The sequence below is a fragment of the Oncorhynchus clarkii genome, chromosome 1 (assembly GCF_045791955.1).
Source record: "Oncorhynchus clarkii lewisi isolate Uvic-CL-2024 chromosome 1, UVic_Ocla_1.0, whole genome shotgun sequence".
Taxonomy (NCBI): Eukaryota; Metazoa; Chordata; class Actinopteri; order Salmoniformes; family Salmonidae; genus Oncorhynchus; species Oncorhynchus clarkii.
In genome coordinates, this window is record NC_092147.1 from 69,073,523 (window position 1) to 69,097,058 (window position 23,536).

A 23,536-nucleotide genomic window follows, 5' to 3' on the forward strand; every position below is an offset into this window, starting at 1 on the left:
GACAATCAGAAATCAAACATTGCCAATCGGGCACTTTCCTACTTTTGCATGCAGCAGGCCAAGTCCGCCTACTTCTTTGTGCTCAGGTGCACGTGCTCGCTCAACATGATCAGGAAACAGAAAACCAGACACGTGCTCATTGCTCACATGGAGCACTCCAAACAAAATACAAAATATATATATATTTTTTTACAAAACTAGTAGTGGTTATGAAATAAAACAAAACGTGAATGACTGTAGCATAAGTAAAACATGCATTAGCAGAAATTCATATAACCAAATGATGGGGGTTTAACTGTACATTTTCTAGGCCTACTGGTGACACAAGTTATTGGGAATTGATCAAACAAATAAACAATCAAAGGAAAAAAAATTCACACAATGAATGCGCCAGAATTTGCGGGAGACAGCTGAGCGCATTCTGGATAGAGATGCGCCATATCTTTGCCACACACCACTCCCCTTCTTCATGCAACATTTTCAATTACACTCAAGACACATTATCTTCTCACATATTTTATATGCGTATCACTGACAGCCACAACTCAATCAGCTAGACCTATTTCCACGCGCGTTAACCAAATTGCGGGCTTCCCAAATAGGCATAGGCCTAAACGATTGTGATTTGAAACAATACACAGCTATTTAAAAAAAAAAAATAAGCTAATGATCCTCTGTGGCTAAGTCATGCTCCCTGGTGAATCCTTTTTTATAATTTTATTTAGACAGGAGTAATTATAGCCTTTAATGGCGAAATATCCATTTATTTTAGGGGACTCCAGCATCCTAACAACTTTCCTTTCCAATTCGCAAGAGGCTGAACCCAGAGATCCGTATATAATGACGAGATGCACATGTCTCCACCCTATCAATGGAAGTTTTTGTACCAAAGGCGGAAGGCAGGCGAAAACCTTAGGTCTGTATATTATGCCCATAGAAACACATTGGGCTTATTCTGGACAAATTTTGGCGAGAGTGATCCCTCTCGCTTCGCCTCTTCCTCTCTGCTAAATCTATGTCACCGGAGAAAGCACGCGAGCTAGCGAAACAGTGCCCCTCTATATATAGCCCATGTACAATATTTGATTATGTCTGGCCAGAAATAGTATGACATGCCATACTCATTTGGTCCAGACAGCATCAGATACTTGGTCTAAAAATACTGAGACAGAGGGGAGCTGCTTCGCTGGCTCTGAATCTTTAAATTAGATTGTCTTTCTGTCGCGGTGCGTCTCGGTCAAATAACATTTGATTTGGATGGGCTAGAATGTGCGGCCCTGAATGGGCGACCAGATGTAGCTGGAAGTGGGAAAATTGACGTGTGAAAGAAATGCCACATGTGGGGAATTATTTTTGTCAAGAAAGGAAAAAGTACATGTGAAACTTCACACGTAAAACCACCTGTCTGACCCATGTGAAAATATAATGTACCAACTGGCTATCAAAGTCCACTATTTGTGTTTAATTCAAAGAAATGTGTGTATCATAGGGTGGATCAGATACTGGGTAAGGGCCAGATCCCCATGGACAAAAAGATCAGGGACAAGCTTCACCCTGATGGGGACACACTGGAGGACATGAGTATGCTGGGACGTGTGTGTAAAGTGGAGAGACAGGTGAGCGTTTGAGCAAATTATACTGAACAAAAATATAAACGCAACATGTAAAGTGTTGGTCCTATGTTTCATGAGCTGAAAAAAAATATCCCAGAAATGTTGTTAGCATTTCTCTTTTGCAAAGATAATCCATGAACCTGACAGGTGTGGCATATCAAGAAGCTGATAAAACAGCACAATCATTATTCACAGGTGCACCATGTGCTTGGGACAATAATAGGCCACTCTAAAATGTGCAGTTTTGTCACACGGCACAATGCCAAATGCTGACAGCAGGAATGTCCAAAAGAGCTGTTTCCAGAGAATTTAATGTTCATTTCACCACTATAAGCCGTCTCCAACGTTTTGTTTGAGAATTTGTCAGTATGTCCAATTGACATCACAACCGCAGACCACATGTAACCACCCCAGCTCAGGACCTCCACATCCAGCTTCTTCACCTGTGGGATCCTCTGAGACCAGCCACCCAGACAGCTGATGAAACTGCGGGTTTACACAACGGAATAATTTTTGCACAAACTGTCAGAAATCGTCTCAGGGAAGCTCATCTGCATGATCGTGGTCCTCATCAGGGTCTTGACCTGACTGCAGTTCGTAACTGACTTCAGTCGACAAATGCTCACTTTCGATGAGTTTGGACATCGACAAAAGTTTGGACACACCTACTCATTCAAGGGTTTTTCGTATTTGTACTATTTTCTACATTGTAGAATAATAGTGAAGACATCAGAACTATGAAATAGCACGGAAGGAAGGCATGGAAGGAATCATGTAGTAGCCAAAAAAGTGTTAAACAAATCAAAATATATTTTAGATTCTTCAAACCCTTTGCCTTGATGACAGCTTTGCACACTCTTGGCATTCTCTCAACCAGCTTCACCTGGAATGCTTTTCCATCAGTATTGAAGGAGTTCCCACATTTGCTGAGAACTTGTTGGCTGCTTTTCCTTCACTCTCATCCCAAACCATCTCAATTGGGTTGAGTTTGGGTGATTGTGGAGGCCAGGTCATCTGATACAGCACTCCATCACTCTCCTTCTTGGTCAAATAGCCCTTACACAGCCTGGAGGTGTGTTGGGTCATTGTCCTGTTGAAAAACAAATGATAGTCCCACTAAGAGCAAACCAGATGGGATCGCTGCAGAATGCTGTGGTAGTCATGCTGGTTAAGTGTGCCTTGAATTCAAAATAAATCACAGACAGTGTAACCAGCGAAGCAACCCACACCATCACACCACCACCTCCATGCTTCATGGTGAGAACCACACATGCGGAAATCATCCGTTCACCTACTCTGCATCTCACAAAGACACTGTCTGGCCCAAAAATCTCCAATTTGGACTCATCAGACCAAAGACAGATTTCCACCGGTCTAATGTCCATTGCTCGTGTTTCTTGGCCCAAGTAAGTCTCTTTATCTTATTGGTGTCCTTTAGCAGTTGTTTCTTTGCAGAAATTTGAGCATGAAGGCCTGATTCATGCAGTCACCTCTGAACAGTTGATGTTGATGTCTGTTACTTGAACTCTGTGAAACATTTATTTGGGCTTAAATTTCTGAGGCTGGTAACTGAACTTATCCTCTGCAGCAGAGGTAACTCTGGTTCTTCCTTTCCTGAGTCGGTCCTCATGAGAGCCAGTTTCATCATAGCGCTTGATGGTTCTTGCGACTGCACTTGAAGAAACTTTCAAAGTTATTGAAATGTTCTGGACTGACTGACCTTCAAAGTAAAGTAATGATGGACTGTCGTTTCTCTTTGCTTATTTGAGTTGATATCATAACGTGACTTGGTATTTTACCAAATAGGGCTATCTTCTGAATACCACCCCTACCTTGTCACAGCACAACTGATTGGCTCAAACGCATTAAGAAGGAAAGAAATGTACTTTTAACATGGCACACCTGTTAATTTAAATGCATTCCAGGTGAGTACCTCATGAAGCTGGTTGAGAGAATGCCAAGTGTTTGCAAAGCTGTCATCAAGGCGAAGGGTGGCTACTTTGAAGAATCTCACATATAAAGTATATTTTGATTTGTTTTTTTGGTTAGTACATGAATCCATATGTGTTATTTCATAGTTTTGATGTCTTCACTATTATTCTACAATGTAGAAGATAGTAAAAAATAAAGAAAAACCCTGGAATGAGTAGGTGTGTCAACTTTTGACTGGTACTGTATATACCTGTATATATGATGGGATGCATAGACATTATAGACAGTATGTGGATAGAATATGTAGTATATCTGTATAATACGTATATAGAATAGTATACATACAGCAATAGTTGAATAGAATGGCCTTGACTAGGCTACAGTATATACTGTACATATGGCAGACACAGTGAACCCTTGTTGCTTTTAACTGTCACCCCCCGTCCCCCAGGTGACGTCCATAGAGTCAAAGCTGGACTCTCTGCTAGATGTGTACAGGCAGGGCTCGTCTGCCCTCACCCTCTCCTCCCTGCCCCTTTTCGAGCTGGAGCACCAGACATCCGACTACCAGAGCTCCATCCTCAGCAAGGACCAGCCCTCTGGCTCCCACCTGGGAGGGGAGTGTGTAAGAGGGCAACCAGGTGAGGGGGGTGGGGGTATGTCCCGGTCAACAACAGGTGACCATCTCTCCAGGGGCCTCCAGCTCATACTGGCCCCCAGCGAGCTCACCCTCAACACCTGCCCTCCCCCATACCCTGCCTCCACCGCATCCCCCACACCCATGCCCTTCCTGCTCCCTGATAGCCCCTACCCGCTCCTCGCCACCCCCAGTAGTTTCCCCAGGCGAGCGCATTTCCCTAACCTCCTGCCCCCTCCACCATCTGCTGGTGCCGCCACCCTCCAGCTGCCCACCACTGGCCCCCAGCACAGACGCCCCCTCTGCCCCACCCCAGCTGCTCCTCGAAGGGGTAGGCTGGAGGAGAGCTCAGGCCCCTCTGTGATGGTGGGCTCCAGGGTGGACGATGGAGAGGAGGACAGAGAGGGGGAACATGCCCAGAGCAGGGTGCAGCTGAGGGGGAAGCCCCACTTGAGGGAAGAGGGCCCCTGGAGGAGGCACTTGAGCCTGGAGGTGGACCCCTTGCTGCTGCTCTCCTCTGGATGTGAGGGGGTACCCTCTGAGCAGGGACAGGGGCTGGGGAAGTCCTGGTCAGCACACAACCTTACCCAGCCATCTGCAGACAACCCCCCCAACCTGTCCTCCCCCCTCGGCAACAGTAGCAGTTCCAGAGATGGCTCCCAAGGCAACCTCGACGTTAGCAACTGGCGTGAAACAGACCTTTTCATCACTGTCTGTGACCTGGAGCCACAGGTGGACCAGTTTGATTTCCTGTCCCAGGAGAGTGGCTTCCTGTCCCATCCCACAGCAGACGGTACTGGCTGCTTGGACCTCTTGCTGACTGAAGATGGGGGGTCCTCAAGCAGTTTGACCGGACCCCACATCCCCACAATGGACAGTGCAGAGTCCCTCAACCAGCCTCCCCATGTACGACTAAAATAACTATTCCATAGGAGTGAATAAAATAACCCCTTCCCCCCAACACACACATTACTAATACGACCATCCAGCATAGAGGATTCACTGGACAAAAAAAATAAATAAATAAATAAAAAATAAAAAAAGATTTGAAACTGTTGATTTTAACTCTGTTTTTAAGATGTTTGAGGTGTCAACAAAAGATGTCCTCTCATGCATATCAATTCATGGACTATTTCCTAAAACAGCAACAAGCTGAGAAACTAACAGGGGAAGGGGAGATGGGGGAGGAAGATTGAACAAAAGAGAGTTTGGTCAGATAGTGGTACTGTTTGCTCTCTCGACTATGCATGACCACCGCATGTCTAAACTGCACTTTAGGGTCGAGAGCATTCAAGCCCCCGAGCCCCTTCGATAGCCTTGGAACCACAGTTATGAGGGCTGAGTCCAACCTCATAAGCCCACAGCTCACCTGTTTTTACCTGCATGTTCCATTCATGTATCTTCCAAACCCTTGAGAGGCAATTTGGAGCAGTCAGCTATTATTACCCAAGTATTCCTAACAAGCTCACCATTTAATAATAGATAATACAATAATTAATTTGATATTAACATAATAAGATAAACCTATTGAAGTAAATTTGTCAATTATTTTCCTAAGAAATTGTACAATCTTGTGAGGCAATTTGATTTTGAACAAATCCAATTTGCTGATTGCGTGCTCCAGTAGGATTCATTGTTTTGGACTTTTAAAGGCATTTAGTGAAAGACAAACAGCAGCCAAATAAGATCAGTTATGACTGTGATACAGTAGATAGTGAAACAAGGCTGGGGTACACTGCAGTTGTCGGTCACAATAAACACTGCAGAATGCAGGGTTTCTTGTCTTACAGCTCATGTGTACCACTGCCTTGTGGTACACAGGCAGCAGCACTGTTTGACTGCCACTCAGCCTGAACACAGATGCCTGCTCTTGAATGAGAATATGCACAAAACTGTGTCAGCCATTTTGATTTCCTCTATTTTGCACCTTTTTGTTCTTGAAGAAGAGACAGACACAACAGTCTTAAATGTCTTCTGTGGCGTTAACGATGACAGCTTGCATTCAACACATTTGTTTTTATGGTGCATAAGTGCACTTGGCTTAGCTGATTAACAATTACACTGTAGAATGCAATATGTACAGATGAATGCCAAAATACAGAAAACACTTGAGTAAATGAGGGATTCAAAGTACATTGAAAGCAGGCTATTTCACACAGGTGTGGTTCCTGAGTTAATTAACATCCCATCATGCATAGGGTCATGTATAAAAATGTCCAGTTGCCCATTATTTTGGCTACCATGGCTAGAAGATCTCAGTGACTTTGAAAGAGGGGTCTCAAAGTAGCAGAAGGGGTTTATTACAGGGTGTGTGTGTTTGTGCGCACATATAAAAAATACTGTAGTATACTCTGGTATAAATACTATAGTATTCACTGTAGTGTTTTTGCAGACTTTACTGTAGTATTTACTGTTAACTATAGCGTAAAAACTGTAGTAAAAGGAAAACTTTAGTGTATACTATAGTAATTAATGTAGTGTTTTTTGCGGATTGTAATATACTGTAGTGTTTTTGCTGACATTACTGTAGTATTTACTATAGTGTTATTGCATTATAATCTTTGACATAGAAGTGAAGGCTTTCTCCTTCAAGAAACCTTCTGGAGAACTAATAAAAGAGCACATTTAGCATAACCTGTTGGTAGGTAGGACTGGGGTCTGAACTGATAGTTCAGAGCTTCTACTCTTTTCCATAACCTGTAAGGAACACAATATATGGTCTATACTTGGCATGTAGGTTTCTCACTTATGGGTGGCACAAATTGCGATATTGAGTAGGGGAATGGTCAGGGTAAATACAAATGAAATACTGTAGTATTTACTATAGTTTACTGTAGCATTTGTGTAGTATTTACTACATTTTTTTGTCGGGATAATACTGTAGTATTTACTATAGTATTCTACAGTATACTACAACATTCTATAGTAAGTACTACACATGATCGAGGGATACTACATTGTGTAATATAATATTCTACATTTTACTATATCATTATTTTCTATAGTAAGTACTGTAGTATTCTATAGTAAACTGTAGTATATTTTCATGTGTGTGTGTCTCTCTCAATCAACAGATCTCAACCCAATTAACCCTTATGGGAGATTCTGAAACGCGACGCCTGAGACAGCGTTTTCCACCACCATCAACAAAACACCAAATTATAGAGTTCCAGACATTAGAATCTATTCCAAGGCACATTGAAGCTGTTCTGGTGGCTCGTGGTGGCCCAATGCCCTATTAAGACACTTTATGTTGGTGTTTCCTTTATTTTGGCAGTTACCTGTATATCATTTATGTTAATACAGTATGTGACCTGCAAAATTTACATAACTGTGTGTTAAAATGGGATATTATATGACTATGGCTGCAGTGTTTGAGCGGAGTTGGTACGATAAATGCGCAACTGAAAGCACAATCGTTTGGAGACGTTGGAACCTGTATATGTAACTGGTGGTTTTATACTCTGTAATGAAATGTTTTCCAGATACATAATCATGTGACAGACAGGAGGTACTTGTAGAGGTCAGCTCCATTGGAAGAAGGCTGAGTATCGAATCCACTTAGTTAACTATAGAGTATGGAGTCTTCCATTGAAGAAATGTCATGCTTGGTCTGTAGACTGAAGTTATATCAAATTTACTGGTTAATTAATGGTTAATTTCCCTTAGTTTATTCTGTAAATGCTTAACAGTGCCTTTCTTGCATTTTAATATGATTATAGTTATTTTTTCTCCACTGGGCTGCATGTAGCTACAGTGCCTAGCTACGTAGAATAACTCATACAGGTGTAAGCTCAGTTTCTGAAACTTGGATAACACACTTTTAATGGCTGCAAATCTACTACAGTACATGTTCTATATCACTTGTACTGTCATTTATTATCCAAAATAGGCCTAAAAGGGCAGTTCAACCACTTTTCAACCTTATTTTCATTATCTCCAGCACAATTACAGTGTCTTCATATATGAAAACATTTCTAGAAAAAATACATAAAGTAAAAAAGTATGCGAACATCAAAAATAAACATTTATTTAACAGTGATTCCCTAACACTATGAGACTCGCGGTGATGTGGGGAGCAAGAAAATACCCTCCCTCTGGCTAGAAACCCATTGCAGGTTTTGAAAATCACAGTTTTGTTTACTTTTAATCCTACCCTGTTTTAAGGACTTTTCTTATTATCTTTTTAACCACAGATCATAGAAACGGCCTGTTTTCACATACACTGAGGGTGTTTCTCAATATGCATATTACCTTGTTCCACACTCTCATGCTCTGAGTGCATTCTCCAATGCTTTCTCTTGAGTATGTTCTTGTGAGGACGAGCGTGTGGAGAATGCATAAAACATTACGTTTGAGAAGCACTCACACTTCCCCCTACTGTATTACCTCACGCTTCACTTCCCCATTCCCTGAACCTTCATCCAGCCAGGACAACGGCAAGAATAGACTAAACAAAAAATGACCTAAAATTAATATTATGCAAGATATATGTCAATTCTTCATGGGTAGCTAGCTAACTGTTCTTCGTGGCTATCTGGCTAGCTAAAAGTAGTAGCTAGCCAAATAGCCCTATTGACTTATTATGGGCTTGCGATCTACGGTACATGGGCATGTAAACATTAACACAGCATGTATTTATTAACATATAAAGATAAAATATTGTAGTCAGGCAACATATGAGATGTGAAGAGGCAGCATTTCATTCCGAAGTCAGTGTATTTTCTCTCGCTTCAGCTTAAATAATGGCCGTCATTTTTTACGTGGCTGCATCATATTTCTTTGCATACTTTCAATGCTTTCAATTTAAGCTTGCATTGATGCATGCTTCAAAATATGTACTATTATACAATGGGTGGGTCTAATCCTGGATGCTGATTGGTTAAAACCACATTCCAGCTGGCGTCTATTCCACAAGTTACCACCGGCTAACTATGACTTTGAAATATCTATTTACTCTCACTGCGCAATCCACTGTCTCATCAACCCAGCCAGGCAATTTATAAACTTGATCTCTACTATAAAAAGCATCTAGACATTATCTCCCATTTCTTTTAGACTATCATTTGGTTTTCAACAGCAGAGATTTGTATAAACCGTGCAGTCTGTCTGCCCCAACATTTGCAACATTGTTTCAATATTGAAATTTATCTCCAGCTGTCCCATAGTAATGAACATGTCGGGACCAGACAGACAGACAGATTTTCTTAGCCAGTCGAAATCATGAATCAGCTGGTATCATTTTTATGAATATATACAAAGAAATGTCAACAGAAAACAGGACAAACTAAATGAAGTTGAAGATCAGCTAGTTTGAAGTCTTTCTAGCTTCAGACTGAAGTGATTGTGTTAGCTGTATTGTTGGCTAGCTCCTATGATCAACAATGTCCTAACGAGAGAGCACATTTTCTATGTCAGGCGAAATCGCGCATCATTAGCTCATTGTTATGGATGTATCTAAATAAATGTCACTAGAAAACAGTTTAAACAAATAACAGCAAATGCAGCCACTTTGCTGTTATTCTGGCCGTAGTTAGCCGTAGTTGGCTAGCTATCAAACAAGGAATAAGAACGTTGCCAGCCAGTACGGCAATGGAACATTTAGAACTAACTACAGTGTTGCGTCCATGGATGCAGAACAAAAAGATATAACGACTGGGTCGCGTCTCTGGCAACCGAACCAATAGATCGAACGACCAGCCGGCTTGTGTAACAACCTTAGATTTGTGTCGGGACTATATCTCGTGGAAGAATGAAATAATATGAATTCATTTATCAAAATAATGTTTTTTATGACAATATGTCAATCATTATTTGAATATGTTGTTAACTCCTTGTATAAGAGTGACAATTCCCTTGAAGCCGGAGAAGACAGGATAATTGTAAAGAATGATTTTTAAGCCTTCAGACAATTGAGACATGGATTGTGTATGTGTGCCATTCAGAGGGTGAATCGGCAAGACAAAATATTTAAGTGCCTTTGAACGGGGTATGGTAGTAAGTGCCAAGCGCACCAATTTGAGTGTGCCAAGAACTGCAATGTGGCAAGGTTTTTCACGCTCAACAGTTTCCCATGTGTATCAAGAATGGTCCACCACCCAATAGACATCCAGCCAACTTGACACAACTGTGGGAAGCATTGGAGTCAACATAGGCCAGCATCCTTGTGGAACGCTTTCGACACGGTGTAGAGTCCATGCCCCTACCAATTGAGGCTGTTCTGAAGACAAAGGGGGGTGGAACTCAATATTAGGAAGGTGTTTCTAATGTTTTGTACACTCAGTGTATGTAGATACTGTTTTGGTGCTGGAGATAATGAATACGGCAGAATTGCCCTTGAAAATACACGGTGGATAATGTTAACATTCCTAATTCTTTCAAATTAATGTATTAAAGTGCACATAAGAGGTTACAAGATCTCTGTGGAGGAGAAATACAAAATGAATTGTAATATTATACATCAATAAACTACAAACATGAAAGTATTTTTTGGTCTGGATGTCTTGAATGAAATACTGTATAACCACACCAAGTTGCACTATAAAAAGAGGCTTAGGGCTAGGATTGCAAAACTACTGGTAGTTGACAAAAGTTATTTCCGGTAATGTTAGTAATCTATGGCAATCTATGGCAATCTATGGTAATTCTGGTAATTTACACTTGATTAACTTTAAAAAATGTATTCATATAAAGTATTAATTTGTTATATCTGTGTCCATATTGTCCATGGGTTTCTAGATGATAGACCATAAGGTTAATGAGGAATCAAATCAAATGCATTTTTATTTGTCACATGCACCAAATACAGAAAGTGTAATACTTTACTGTGAAATGCTCATTTACCATCCCCTTCCCAACAATGCAGATAAAAAGTAAGACAATGAACGAATAGATAACTCTGCATCTCTTCCAACTATTTACTTTTTCACAGTTTGGCGTGACATTGACATTGACATAGTTAAATAAATAAAAGTGTGAACAAAATATAAAGGATATTTCATGTTGAAACTCTCATATTAAACACCAATGGTATTCACTAAGTTGATGAGTTGTATTTAGGATAATGTTTACAGTTTTGTCATTCTATTTTTGATTTTAAAATCATCTAATTTTAGTATTTTGTAAGAGGGCCAGAGATAATTAATGACACCTGTGATAATCTGAATTACTCAAAAAGCCACTAGATGTCCTGTGATGAAAATGACATAAAATCCTTGAAAGTTACAAAAATTCTGGTAGTTTACTGGTAAACTTAGAAAGTTACCAGTAATATACCCTCCCTTTGCAACCCTACATAGGGCACTCAACTCACAAAGGCCAGATCTTTCTGCAGCCTACAGAAAGCTGTGCAGCCAAGTACGGGCTGTCTGAGAAGTACCTTGGACAGAGCTGTCACTTTAAGTATACTGAACAAAAATAGAAACGCAACATGTAAAGTGTTGGTCCCATTTCTCATGAGCTGAAATAAAACAGGTGTACCTTGTGCCAAGGACAATAAAAGGCAACTCTAAAATATGCAGTTTTGTCACACAGCACAATGCCACAGATGTCAAGTTTGTTTTTGAGAATTTGTCAGTACATCCAACCGGCCTCACAACCACAGACGCCTGTCCAGGACCTCCACATCCATTTTTTTCACCTGCGGGATCGTCTGAGGAGGGGGAGGAAGGGTGCTGAGGAGTATTTCTGTCCGTAATGAAGCCCTTTTGTGGGGAAAAACTAATTCTGATTGGCTGGGCTGGCTCCGCAGGGGGTGGCCTATGCCCTCCCAGGCCATTAGGGCCTAATTCATTTATTTCAATTATCTGATTTCCTTCTATGAAGTGTAACTCAGTAAAATCTTTGAAATTGTAACATGTCGCGCTTATTTATTTGTTCAATATAGATAATAGCCTACAAGAGAGGAGAGGCAGAGCCATAGGAAGAATCTCAATTACATTTCTTTGATTCCTCGCTTCCTCTCTCCTCGCCTCCTTCTCAAAACCCATTGGATTAGAAGGTCAAATGTGGGTGATGGAGGGTGATTCTCCTATATACACCCCCATCTTTGATACTACCGCCTATGCCCTACTATGCTAAAATGTCTGTGTAAGAGGAAGCTCCTCTAAGTCTGGTTCATGTTGCTTTCAAAAACCAAGTGGGAAGGTGGTAATTACCAGTTGTGAAGTCATAAATACCAGTTGGATGCATTCATGAGCTATGAACTTGTTGAGAAACGCTGACTGGCAAAAAAACAAGCTGTGTCATCCATGAACTAAAAGTACAGCTATCATGCTTGTAAACAAACTAGGTAAGTGACGTCAAAGGTCAGCATGTGGAAGACGTCGGAGCTCAGGGATGATAAATAAGTTTTCCACTAGTAAATACGAGTTTGAGGGGGGTTCAAGTAAATTTTGTGGTAAATAACACCTTCCCACTTTGTTATAAATGCAGCACGACTCCTAACTTGAAGTCCTCAAAGAGCTGCTGCGTTCAGCACAAAAAAAAGCTAGTGGAATGTTCAATTAAACGGAAACAGAATTGTACTGAACGACCAGTTGAAAAACAGGGAGGGGTTGGTTTGTGGGTTCAAAATACACTGCTGCCCTTTAAATACGTCACTCATTGCTTCAAGCCACACCCACCTGCCGATTGTTTTATTATTATTTTAGTTAACTTAACACCTGCCGAACATGCTATTATTGAGGTAATTTCCTTAGTAGGTGTAGTCAGTATGCGTGAGAAGTTGGAGCTCAGGGATGATAGAAGAGTTTCCCCACTAGTAATTATGAGTTGGAGGGGTGTTCAGTGGATTAGTGATGGGCATTCAGGCTCTTTTCAGTGACCCGGGTCGTTCGGCTCAGCTCACCAAAAGGAGCCGGGTCTTTTGGCTCCCAAACGGCTCTATTTTTTCAAGTCAAACAGTTTGCGATAGTTTGACTATGATTGGTGTTAAAACAATTCTAATTAAATTATTAAAATCATACTCTACCTTTACCACAATGTATTTAAAAATGCATGGGTTTGTTATGAAAAAGAATGCTATTAACATTACATTACACATGTGCATTTGAAGTATAACTTTTGTAACGTATATAAACAAAGTGCATTTAAATGTAACAATTCAAAACAAATACAATCTGAACAACATAATAATATAATTTTGCACCATATCAAAGTAAAATAAATAACAATGTGCAAAACTGCAGCATTCCACTTAAAACATTAAACTGGTCTCTCTTTTCTCTCTCTTCTTTATTGCCATAACCAGCAGCACACATCAATGCTGACCATATTTTGCTTTTATGAGAAATTTGCATTCAGAAATGCAAGCTGCCTCACTTTAGAGGGGCTAATGCGGTTCCTTCTCTCAGTAATTATTTGTCCCGTTTTCGAGAAGACCCTCTCTGAGGAAACGGATGTGGCCACTATGCAGAGTCTCCCTGTCATGGTTTTAGTAAACTGTGGGTAGACAGAGGCCTTGTTCTTTCACCAGCTCAGATCTGCAGATCTTTCAGAACGAATGTGTGCGCTTGAGCATTTCGGCCTATATTATTTTATTACTTTTTTCGTTCTTTGAAGTAGTTAATTCTATTCATTTAAATATTTTGATTATTCATATCTTAATTTTATTTATTTATTTATAAATAGATTCGGCTCTTCTGATATGCATGCTGGCTCCCAACGTTTACCTGCAAGAGCCGGCTCTTAGAGCCGACTTGTTCGCGAACGACCCATCACTACAGTGGATGTTTTTCCAGTTGAATGTGGTAAATATCATCTTCCCACTTGTTTATGAACGTAGCATAATCTCACCCAGGGAGGAAGACAAAAACGCACACAAAACAATCCTCCGAAAAAGTTTTGATGGATTTTCATCCACCCCACTGAACTGCAAACAACTGATTGTGTGAAAAATAGAAAGGTCACAAACCGGATGTTAGGGAACACAATTGGCATCAGGTGAGATGATATCAAATTAGCTAGCCAGTTATCGCACATTCTCGTTTGTAATGTCGGACTGGGAGGAGGAAAACGATGTACCTACGCCTGCTACCACAGCACCACCCACAGATTGGAGGTCTTCGTGGAAAGGGGGTGCGAAGAAAAATGTGTGTTTTGGGATGGGAAATGCAGGTGGTTTCAGAGCGCCAAGAGAGAGAGGGGATCCCAACGGTTCGCATTGTGAAAATAGGAGGGACAGCTATGGTGGCAACGACCGCGTGTTCTCCAGAAGTGGAGATATTTATGCCTGTGGGCGCAGAGGCCGTGGCGCAGACGGGTCGACTTCAACTCCGCCCGTCACCTTCACGGTGGAAAATACCTCAATTGGAAGGGTTATAGGTAGGTCAACAACAAAAACATTCATCACAACAAAGCTGCTATGGAAATACTAGTTAGTTGTTAGCGATAGCTAGTTAGTAAAGTTAGCTTGGTAAGTCTTGCATGTGCACTAGTTCATGTTACGCTTCATTCAACAGGTCGCGGTGGAGCTAAAATACGTGAACTTGAAGAAACCAGTGGTGCACGAATCAAGGCAAGTAGCCAACTAGTAACTAGCTAGCCAATAGTAGAAAGTCGCAATGTATAATGTAGCCAACTTTAGCTAGCTCGTTATCTAACCAAAATAATTGAGGCAAAGTGACTGACACCAACATGATCAAATTGTAATGTTATTTGTCACATGCCCCGAATACAACAGGTGTAGAACCCTTACGGCGAAATGCTTACATAGAAGCCATTAACCAACAACGCAGTAAAATAGAGTTAAGAAAATATTTTCTAAATGGACTAAAGTAAAAATAATAATAATCGAATAAATCTAAAAGTAACACTAACATGTACATAACAATAACGAGGCTACAGTGCCTTGCGAAAGTATTCGGCCCCCTTGAACTTTGCGACTTTTTGCCACATTTCAGGCTTCAAACATAAAGATATAAAACTGTATTTTTTTGTGAAGAATCAACAACAAGTGGGACACAATCATGAAGTGGAACGACATTTATTGGATATTTCAAACTTGTTAAATCAAATTTCAAATTTGTTAAATCAAAAACTGAAAAATTGGGCGTGCAAAATTATTCAGCCCCCTTAAGTTAATACTTTGTAGAGCCACCTTTTGCTGCAATTACAGCTGTAAGTCGCTTGGGGTATGTCTATCAGTTTTGCACATTGAGAGACTGAAATTTTTTCCCATTCCTCCTTGCAAAACGGCTCGAGCTCAGTGAGGTTGGATGGAGAGCATTTGTGAATAGCAGTTTTCAGTTCTTTCCACAGATTCTCGATTGGATTCAGGTCTGGACTTTGACTTGGCCATTCTAACACCTGGATATGTTTATTTTTGAACCATTCCATTGTAGATTTTGCTTTATGTTTTGGATCATTGTCTTGTTGGAAGACAAATCTCCTTCCCAGTCTCAGGTCTTTTGCAGACTCCATCAGGTTTTCTTCCAGAATGGTCCTGTATTTGGCTCCATCCATCTTCCAATCAATTTTAACCATCTTCCCTGTCCCTGCTGAAGAAAAGCAGGCCCAAACCATGATGCTGCCACCACCATGTTTGACAGTGGGGATGGTGTGTTCAGGGTGATGAGCTGTGTTGCTTTTACGCCAAACATAACGTTTTGCATTGTTGCCAAAAAGTTCAATTTTGGTTTCATCTGACCAGAGCACCTTCTTCCACATGTTTGGTGTGTCTCCCAGGTGGCTTGTGGCAAACTTTAAACAACACTTTTTATGGATATCTTTAAGAAATGGCTTTCTTGCCACTCTTCCATAAAGGCCAGATTTGTGCAATATGCGACTGATTGTTGTCCTATGGACAGAGTCTCCCATCTCAGCTGTAGATCTCTGCAGTTCATCCAGAGTGATCATGGGCCTCTTGGCTGCATCTCTGATCAGTCTTCTCCTTGTACGAGCTGAAAGTTTAGAGGGACGGCCAGGTCTTGGTAGATTTGCAGTGGTCTGATACTCCTTCCATTTCAATATTATCGCTTGCACAGTGCTCCTTGGGATGTTTAAAGCTTGGGAAATCTTTTTGTATCCAAATCCGGCTTTAAACTTCTTCACAACAGTATCTCGGACCTGCCTGGTGTGTTCCTTGTTCTTCATGATGCTCTCTGCGCTTTTAACGGACCTCTGAGACTATCACAGTGCAGGTGCATTTATACGGAGACTTGATTACACACAGGTGGATTGTATTTATCATCATTAGTCATTTAGGTCAACATTGGATCATTCAGAGATCCTCACTGAACTTCTGGAGAGAGTTTGCTGCACTGAAAGTAAAGGGGCTGAATAATTTTGCACGCCCAATTTTTCAGTTTTTGATTTGTTAAAACAGTTTGAAATATCCAATACATGTCGTTCCACTTCATGATTGTGTCCCACTTGTTGTTGATTCTTCATAAAAAAATACAGTTTTATATCTTTATGTTTGAAGCCTGAAATGTGGCAAAAGGTCGCAAAGTTCAAGGGGGCCGAATACTTTCGCAAGGCACTGTAAGTTGCTAGCTTGCATTAAACTTATCTTATTTAAAAACAATCAATCAATCATAATCACTAGTTAACTACACATGATTGATGATATTACTAGTTTATCTAGCGTGTCCTGCGTTGCATATAATCGATGCGGTGCGTATCGTTGCTCCAATATGTACCTAACCATAAACATCAATGCCTTTCTTAAAATTAATACACAGAAGTATATATTTTTAAAACCTGCATATTTAGCTAAAAAGAAATCCAGGTTAGCAGGCAATATTAACCAGGTGAAATTGTCACTTCTCTTGTGTTCATTGCACGCAGAGTCAGTGTATATGAAACATTTTGGGCCGCCTAATTTGCCAGAATTTTACATAATTATGACATAACATTGAAGGTTGTGCAATATAGCAGGAATATTTGGACTTATGGATGCCACCCGTTAGATAAAATACGGAACGGTTCCGTATTTCACTGAAAGAATAAACGTCTTGTTTTCGAGATGATCGTTTCCGGATTCGGCCATATTAATGACCTAAGGCTCGTATTTCTTATCATGTTATAACTAAGTCTATGATTTGATAGAGCAGTCTGACTGAGCGACGGTAGACACCAGCAGGCTCGTAAGAATTCATTCAAACAGCACTTTCGTGCGTTTTCCAGCAGCTGTTTATGACTTCAAGCCTATCAACTCCCGAGATTAGGCTGGTGTAACCGATGTGAAATTACTAGCTAGTTAGCGGGGTGCGTGCTAATAGCGTTTCAAACATCACTTGCTCTGAGACTTGGAGTGGGGTTTTCCCTTGCTCTGCATGGGTAACGCTGCTTCGAGAGTGGCTGTTGTGTTGCTGGTTCGAGCCCAGGTAGGAGCGAGGAGAGGGACAGAAGCTATACTGTTACACTGGCAATACTAAAGTGCCTATAAGAACATCCAATAGTCAAGGGTTAATGAAATACAAGTGGTATAGAGAGAGAGAGTCCTATAATTCCTATAATAACTACAACCTAAAACATCTTACCTGGGAATATTGAAGACTCATTTTAAAAGAAACCACCAGCTTTCATATGTTCTCATGTTCTGAGCAAGGAACTTAAACGTTAGCTTTCTTACATTGCACATATTGCACTTTTACTTCTCCAACACTTTGTTTTTGCATTATTTAAACCAAATTGAACACGTTTCATTATTTATTTGAGGCTAAACTGATTTTATTGATGTATTATATTAAGTTAAAATAAGTGTTCATTCAATATTGTTGTAATTGTCATCAAAAATACATTTTAAAAAAATTGGCAGATTAATCGGTATTGGCTTTTTTTTCAGGGGCATCCAATAATCGGTATCGGCGTTGAAAAATCATAATCGGTCGACCTCTAATCATAACCGCCATCGATAAGAGACAATACTGTGCAGCTGTATTCATCAACCTGGCCAAGGCTTTCGACTCTGTCAACCACCACATTCTTATCGGCAAACTCAACAGCCTTGGTTTCTCAAATGACTGCCTCGCCTGGTTCACCAACTACTTCTCAGAGTTCAGTGAATCAAATTGGAGGGCCTGTTGTCCGGACCTCTGGCAGTCTCTATGGCAGTCTAAATGCATGCTCTTTAACCGATCGTTGCCCACACCTGCCCGCCCATCCAGCATCACTACTTTGGACGGCTCTGACTTTGAATATGTGGACAACTACGAATACCTAGGTGTCTGGTTAGGCTGTAAACTCTCCTTCCAGACTCACATTAAGCATCTCCAATCCAAAATGAAATCCGGAATCGGCTTCCTATAACGCAACAAAGCCTCCTTCACTCATGCTGCCAAACATACCCTCATAAAACTGACTATCCTACCGATCCTTGACTTCGGCGATGTCATTTACAAAATAGCCTCCCAACACTCTACTCAACAAATTGGATGCAGTCTATCACAGTGCCATCCGTTTTGTCACTAAAGCCCCATATACTACCCACCAATGCGACCTGTATGCTCTCGTTGGCTGACTCGCGCTTCATATTCGTCGCCAAACCCACTGGTTCCAGGTCATCTATAAGTCTTTACTAGGTAAAGCCCCGCCTTATCTCAGCTCACTGGTCACCATAGCAGCACCCACCCGTAGCACGCGCTCCAGCAGGTATATCTCACTGGTCACCCCCAAAGCCAATTCCTCCTTTGGCCGCCTTTCCTTCTAGTTCTCTGCTGCCAATGACTGAATCAAACTGCAAAAATCGCTGAAGCTGGAGACTCATCTCCCTCTAACTTTAAGCACCAGCTGTCAGAGCAGCTCACAGATCACTGCAACTGTACATAGCCCATCTGTAAATAGCCCATCCAACTACCTCATCCCCTATACTGTTATTTATTTAGCTCTTTTGCACTCCAATATCTCTACTTGCACACTCATCTTCTGCACATCTATCACTGCAGTGTTTAATTGCTATATTGTCATTATTTCGCCACTATGGCCTATTTATTGCCTTACCTCCCTTATCCTACCTCATTTGCACACACTGTATATAGACTTTTTTCTATTGTATTATTGACTGCATGTTTGTTTATCCCATGTGTAACTCTGTATGTGTCGCACTGCTTTGCTTTATCTTGGCCAGGTCGCAGTTGTAAATGAGAACTTGTTCTCAACTCGCCTACCTGATTAAATAAAGTCAAAATAAAAAATTACTGAAACTCTGTTACCTTGATGAATGAACAATGTTAGTTAAAAGCTGTGAACAACAGTGCGTCAGTAGCTAATAGCTAGCTCGTATAATAACGTTAGCTAGTAACTAGTTCATATGTAATATGAATGCATTTACCTGACAACTCAATTGGAAATGCTAATTATATATCAATATGTTTGCTTTTCCTGATGGGTTTGCATTTTTTGCGACAAAATTGAAATGTAAAAAAATATATAGCATTTTAATAATTGAGTATGCATAATGCCTGCCAATTTGAAAAATGTCATGGTACTGTCCATTACAACACTGACACATTTAAAAAAAAAAAAACTAAATGTAAATGCTTAAATGACATCATTTCTCATGTTTTACATTTCTTCATGACATGAATTGTGACAAAAAGAACATGAATTCTCAATTATAATCATTTTCCATACTCTATTATTTAACTGTCATTCAAATGATGAATGAAATTCAATTAACCAATTGCAATGCTTAATTTGGCTTTTTTATTTCCCAATTGCTCCTTAGTGTTAATTTTTTCGATGTGTTAGACCTGACAATCAAACAGTGGGTGGAGTTTTGGTAAACAGAAGAGGTTGCCTGGTCATGCTAGTTATGCTCAGACAAATACCGGCGCTCTTAATTTCTTAAACTATTTCTGGATCAGAGGAAGCGGTGAAGCTGTACTATATACTGAATAACTCGGATAATCTTTGCTATGCTGTCTTGGACAGCCGGTGAGCAAGGAGTTCGCATGGGGAGACAGACTGGGCATGGTGCTTGCTACTAGCATTGATGGCTAGTATATGTAGTTAGCAATCTAGGTTAGATACAGCGCCATTGGAAAGCATTCAGACCCCTTGACTTTTTCCACATTTTGTTGCGTTACAGCCTTATTCTAAAATGATTGGTGATTTTTTTTTAACGCCTCAGCAATCTACACACATAATGACAAAGCAAAACAGATTTTTAGAAATGTTTGCAAATGTATAAAAAAATATATATATTTGTTTTTACATAAGTATTCAGACCCTTTGCTATGTGAGACACACAGAATTGAGGTCAGGTGCGTCCTGTTTCTGTTGATCATCCTTGATGTTTCTACAACTTGATTTAGAGTCCACCTGTGATAAATTAACTTGATTGGAAATGATTTGGAAAGGCACACACCTGTCTATATAAGGTCCCGCAGTTGACGGTGCATGCGCGAGCAAAAATGAGGCCATGAGGTCGAAGGAATTGTCAGTGGCGTGCCAAGACAGAATTGTGTCTCGGGCACAGATCTGGGGAAGGGTACCAAAAACATTCGGCAGCATTGAAGTTCCCCAAGAACAGTGGCATCCGTCATTCTTAAATGGAAGAAGTTTGGAGCCACCAAGACTCATCCTAGAGCTGGCTTCCCGGCCAAACTAAGCATTCTGGGGAGAAGGGCCTTGGTCAGGGAGGTGACCAAGAGCCCGATGGTCACTCTGACAGAGCTCGAGACTTCCTCTGTGGAGATGGTTGTCCTTCTGGAAGGTTCTCCCATCTCTGCAGCACTCCAACAATCAAGCCTTTATGCTAGAGTGGCCAGACGGAAGCCACTCCTCAGTAAAAGGAACATGACAGCTCACTTGGAGTTGGCTAAAAGGCACCTAAACTCTCAGACCATGAGAATCCAAGATTTAACTCTTTGGCCTGCCTGAATGCCAAGTGTCACGTCTGGAGGAAACCTGGCACCATCCCTACGGTGAAGCATGGTGGTGGCAGCATCATGCTGTGGGGATGTTTTTCAACAGCAGGGACTGGGAGACTAGTCAGGATCAATGCAAAGATGAACGTGCAAAGTTTTATTTTTTAAGTACAGAGATCCTTGATGAAAACCTGCTCTAGAGCACCCAGGACCTCAGACTGGGGTGAAGGTTCACCTTCCATCAGGACAATGACCCTAAGCACACAGCCAAGACAATGCAAAAGTGGCGTCTTTGAATGTCCTTGAGTGGGCCAGCCAGAGCCCAGACTTGAACCCGATCGAACATCTCTGGAAAGACCTGAAAATAGCTGTGCAGCGACGCTCCCCATCCAACCTGACAGAACTTGAGGATCTGCAGAGAAGAATGAGAGAAACTTCCCAAATACAGGTGTGGCGAGCTTGTAGCGTCATACCCATGAAGAATCAAGGCTGTAACCGCTGCCAAAGGTGCTACAGCAAAGTACTGAGTAAAGGGTCTGAATACTTATGTAAATTGGATTTTAAAGTTTTTTCTAAAAATCAAACTGTTTTTGCTTTGTCATTATGCGGTATTGTGTGTAGATGGATGATGACGGGAGGGGGCTGCGTCTGCTGGAGGAGCTGCTGTGGTTGCTTGTACACAGCAATGACAGTTTCCTGAGGGTTGAAATACGAAATAGATTAGTTGAAAGGCACACTGTCAGATCTGCGGTAAATTAGCTAAAATGGAAAATGCTTTTCTTTCAAGTATTGCTTTTGTTGCCTTCATATCAGACCACAGGAACTCTGATTGGTTCCAGTCCATGTCATATATTTTATATAGATCTATCTTCCCCCTTACTGAGTCTGTGGTACTGTCCCCTGTGGGATATAATTAAATACTGCAAATGAAATCTTGACTTGTAAAATGTCACTTACAAGAACTGGGGAAGGATCACGGGACTACAATATGAATATAATTATTTTATTCTACTGTGGACACTGCCGCAGAGTGGCCCTTTTAAGAGTTTAATTAATTAATCAGGAACTGGGTTCACAGGGCTGTGTGACATGAATGGGCGAAAGCTGTGATGGAGGAGCGCCCTGCTCAAATAGAACAGTAATCTGCGCTGCCAGGTTATGTTGTCAACAAGACTGCATGATTCATCATTCAGAAAACATATGTATTTTCCATAAAGTATATGTTAGAATTTTACTAGTTTTACTTGGGAAGGCAGATGAAGTACATAATTTTTTTTACGAAGAGCAAACACTTTGCATGTGAACACTGAAACCTAAATCGTTACTCCATGTTCTTCACATACGTCATTTTGTTTTGAGCTGACTTCTCTGGACTATAAACGGAGCACCCGACTCTTGCCCGGGAGGCAGCCCGGTTTTCAAAACAATCACTTTTCACCCGGCGCAATCTCCCACCAGCTTAATTGAATCCCCTCATTGTAATATCACTGTAGCCCTCAGCTACAGGAATGGGCGTCTAGGTGGTTGAGCGAGCACATGAGGGCTACATCTCAATTCTCCACCCTTCTCTTATGGTGTGCACTTGCAAACTCCATCATGGAAGTATGCAAGTGTCACACTTCGGGAGAATTCTGCAACAAGTCCAAATCATTTGAGGACTGCATATGACAAAGGGTGCTCTTCACACAGTCTGTTCAGTGTGTGATAGTGTCTTTTGAGTTACACAATCACTCAAGTAATGACTTGGAAACATACAGTACACAGTATCCCCCTATAAGCTTAGTCTCTGCCTCTTATCCAACCAAGTAGTTAGTAGTACCTATTTTGGGATACTTACATGTAAATGTCCTACATGTGGGCAGTGAAGATGCCCTCCAGTGTTGTCCACCACTCCTCCCCTGCAGCCACATCTGGAACTCCGACACATAGTGAGAGAGCGGGGCAAACCCCCCCCCCCCCAAAAAAAAACAATGTTCTATCGTACGTGTGACGTTACACTATATAGTTTGACATGCTTTCAGATAATTCCTTTGTTTTTGAATTGCAACATACCATTAGTGACTTTAGTAACTTTAGTGCCACATAGCTTGCTAGCTATCTGGAAGGAGAATAAATAACCTTGCTAGCTAGTCATACAGCTACTTGTTTGAATGTGAACCAAATGTGAAATTACAAGACACAAAAGCCACTTGCTGTACCTAAAGGTGTTCCACAATGGTGTCTTGTTGCGTCAGTGGGCTAGCTAGTTAACGGTAGCCAGTAATGCCTCTTCATAGCAAGCAAGCTACTATGTGGACATGTGCTCGTCAAACATCTCATTCTAAAATCATGAGCATTAATATGGAGTTGGTCCCTCCCCCCCTTTGCTGCTATAACAGCCTCCACTCTTCTGGGAAGGCTTTCCACTTGATGTTGGAGCATTGCTGCGGGTGCTTGCTTCCATTCTGCCACGAGCATTAGTGAGGACGGGCACTGATGTTGGGTGATTAGGCCTGGTTCACAGTCGGAGTTCCAATTCATCCCAAAAGTGTTTGATGGAG

General features: G+C 41.1%; 2 protein-coding genes across 2 annotated transcripts in view; both read left to right on the forward strand.

Moving 5' to 3' along the window:
- LOC139417136 (potassium voltage-gated channel, KQT-like subfamily, member 5a) overlaps window positions 1-5,103 on the forward strand; it is a 96,669-nt gene extending 91,566 nt beyond the window's left edge. Inside the window, exons 15-16 of the mRNA XM_071166384.1 lie at window positions 1,490-1,616; window positions 3,997-5,103. Coding sequence (XP_071022485.1) covers window positions 1,490-1,616; window positions 3,997-5,103 — 1,234 coding nt within the window. The remainder of the gene's footprint in view (window positions 1-1,489; window positions 1,617-3,996) is intronic.
- Window positions 5,104-14,174: 9,071 nt separating this feature from the next.
- The window catches only part of LOC139411449 (DEAD (Asp-Glu-Ala-Asp) box polypeptide 43), a 28,705-nt gene continuing 19,343 nt past the window's right edge, over window positions 14,175-23,536 (forward strand). Inside the window, exons 1-2 of the mRNA XM_071157846.1 lie at window positions 14,175-14,505; window positions 14,643-14,698. Of these exons, the coding sequence (XP_071013947.1) occupies window positions 14,175-14,505; window positions 14,643-14,698 (387 nt within the window). The remainder of the gene's footprint in view (window positions 14,506-14,642; window positions 14,699-23,536) is intronic.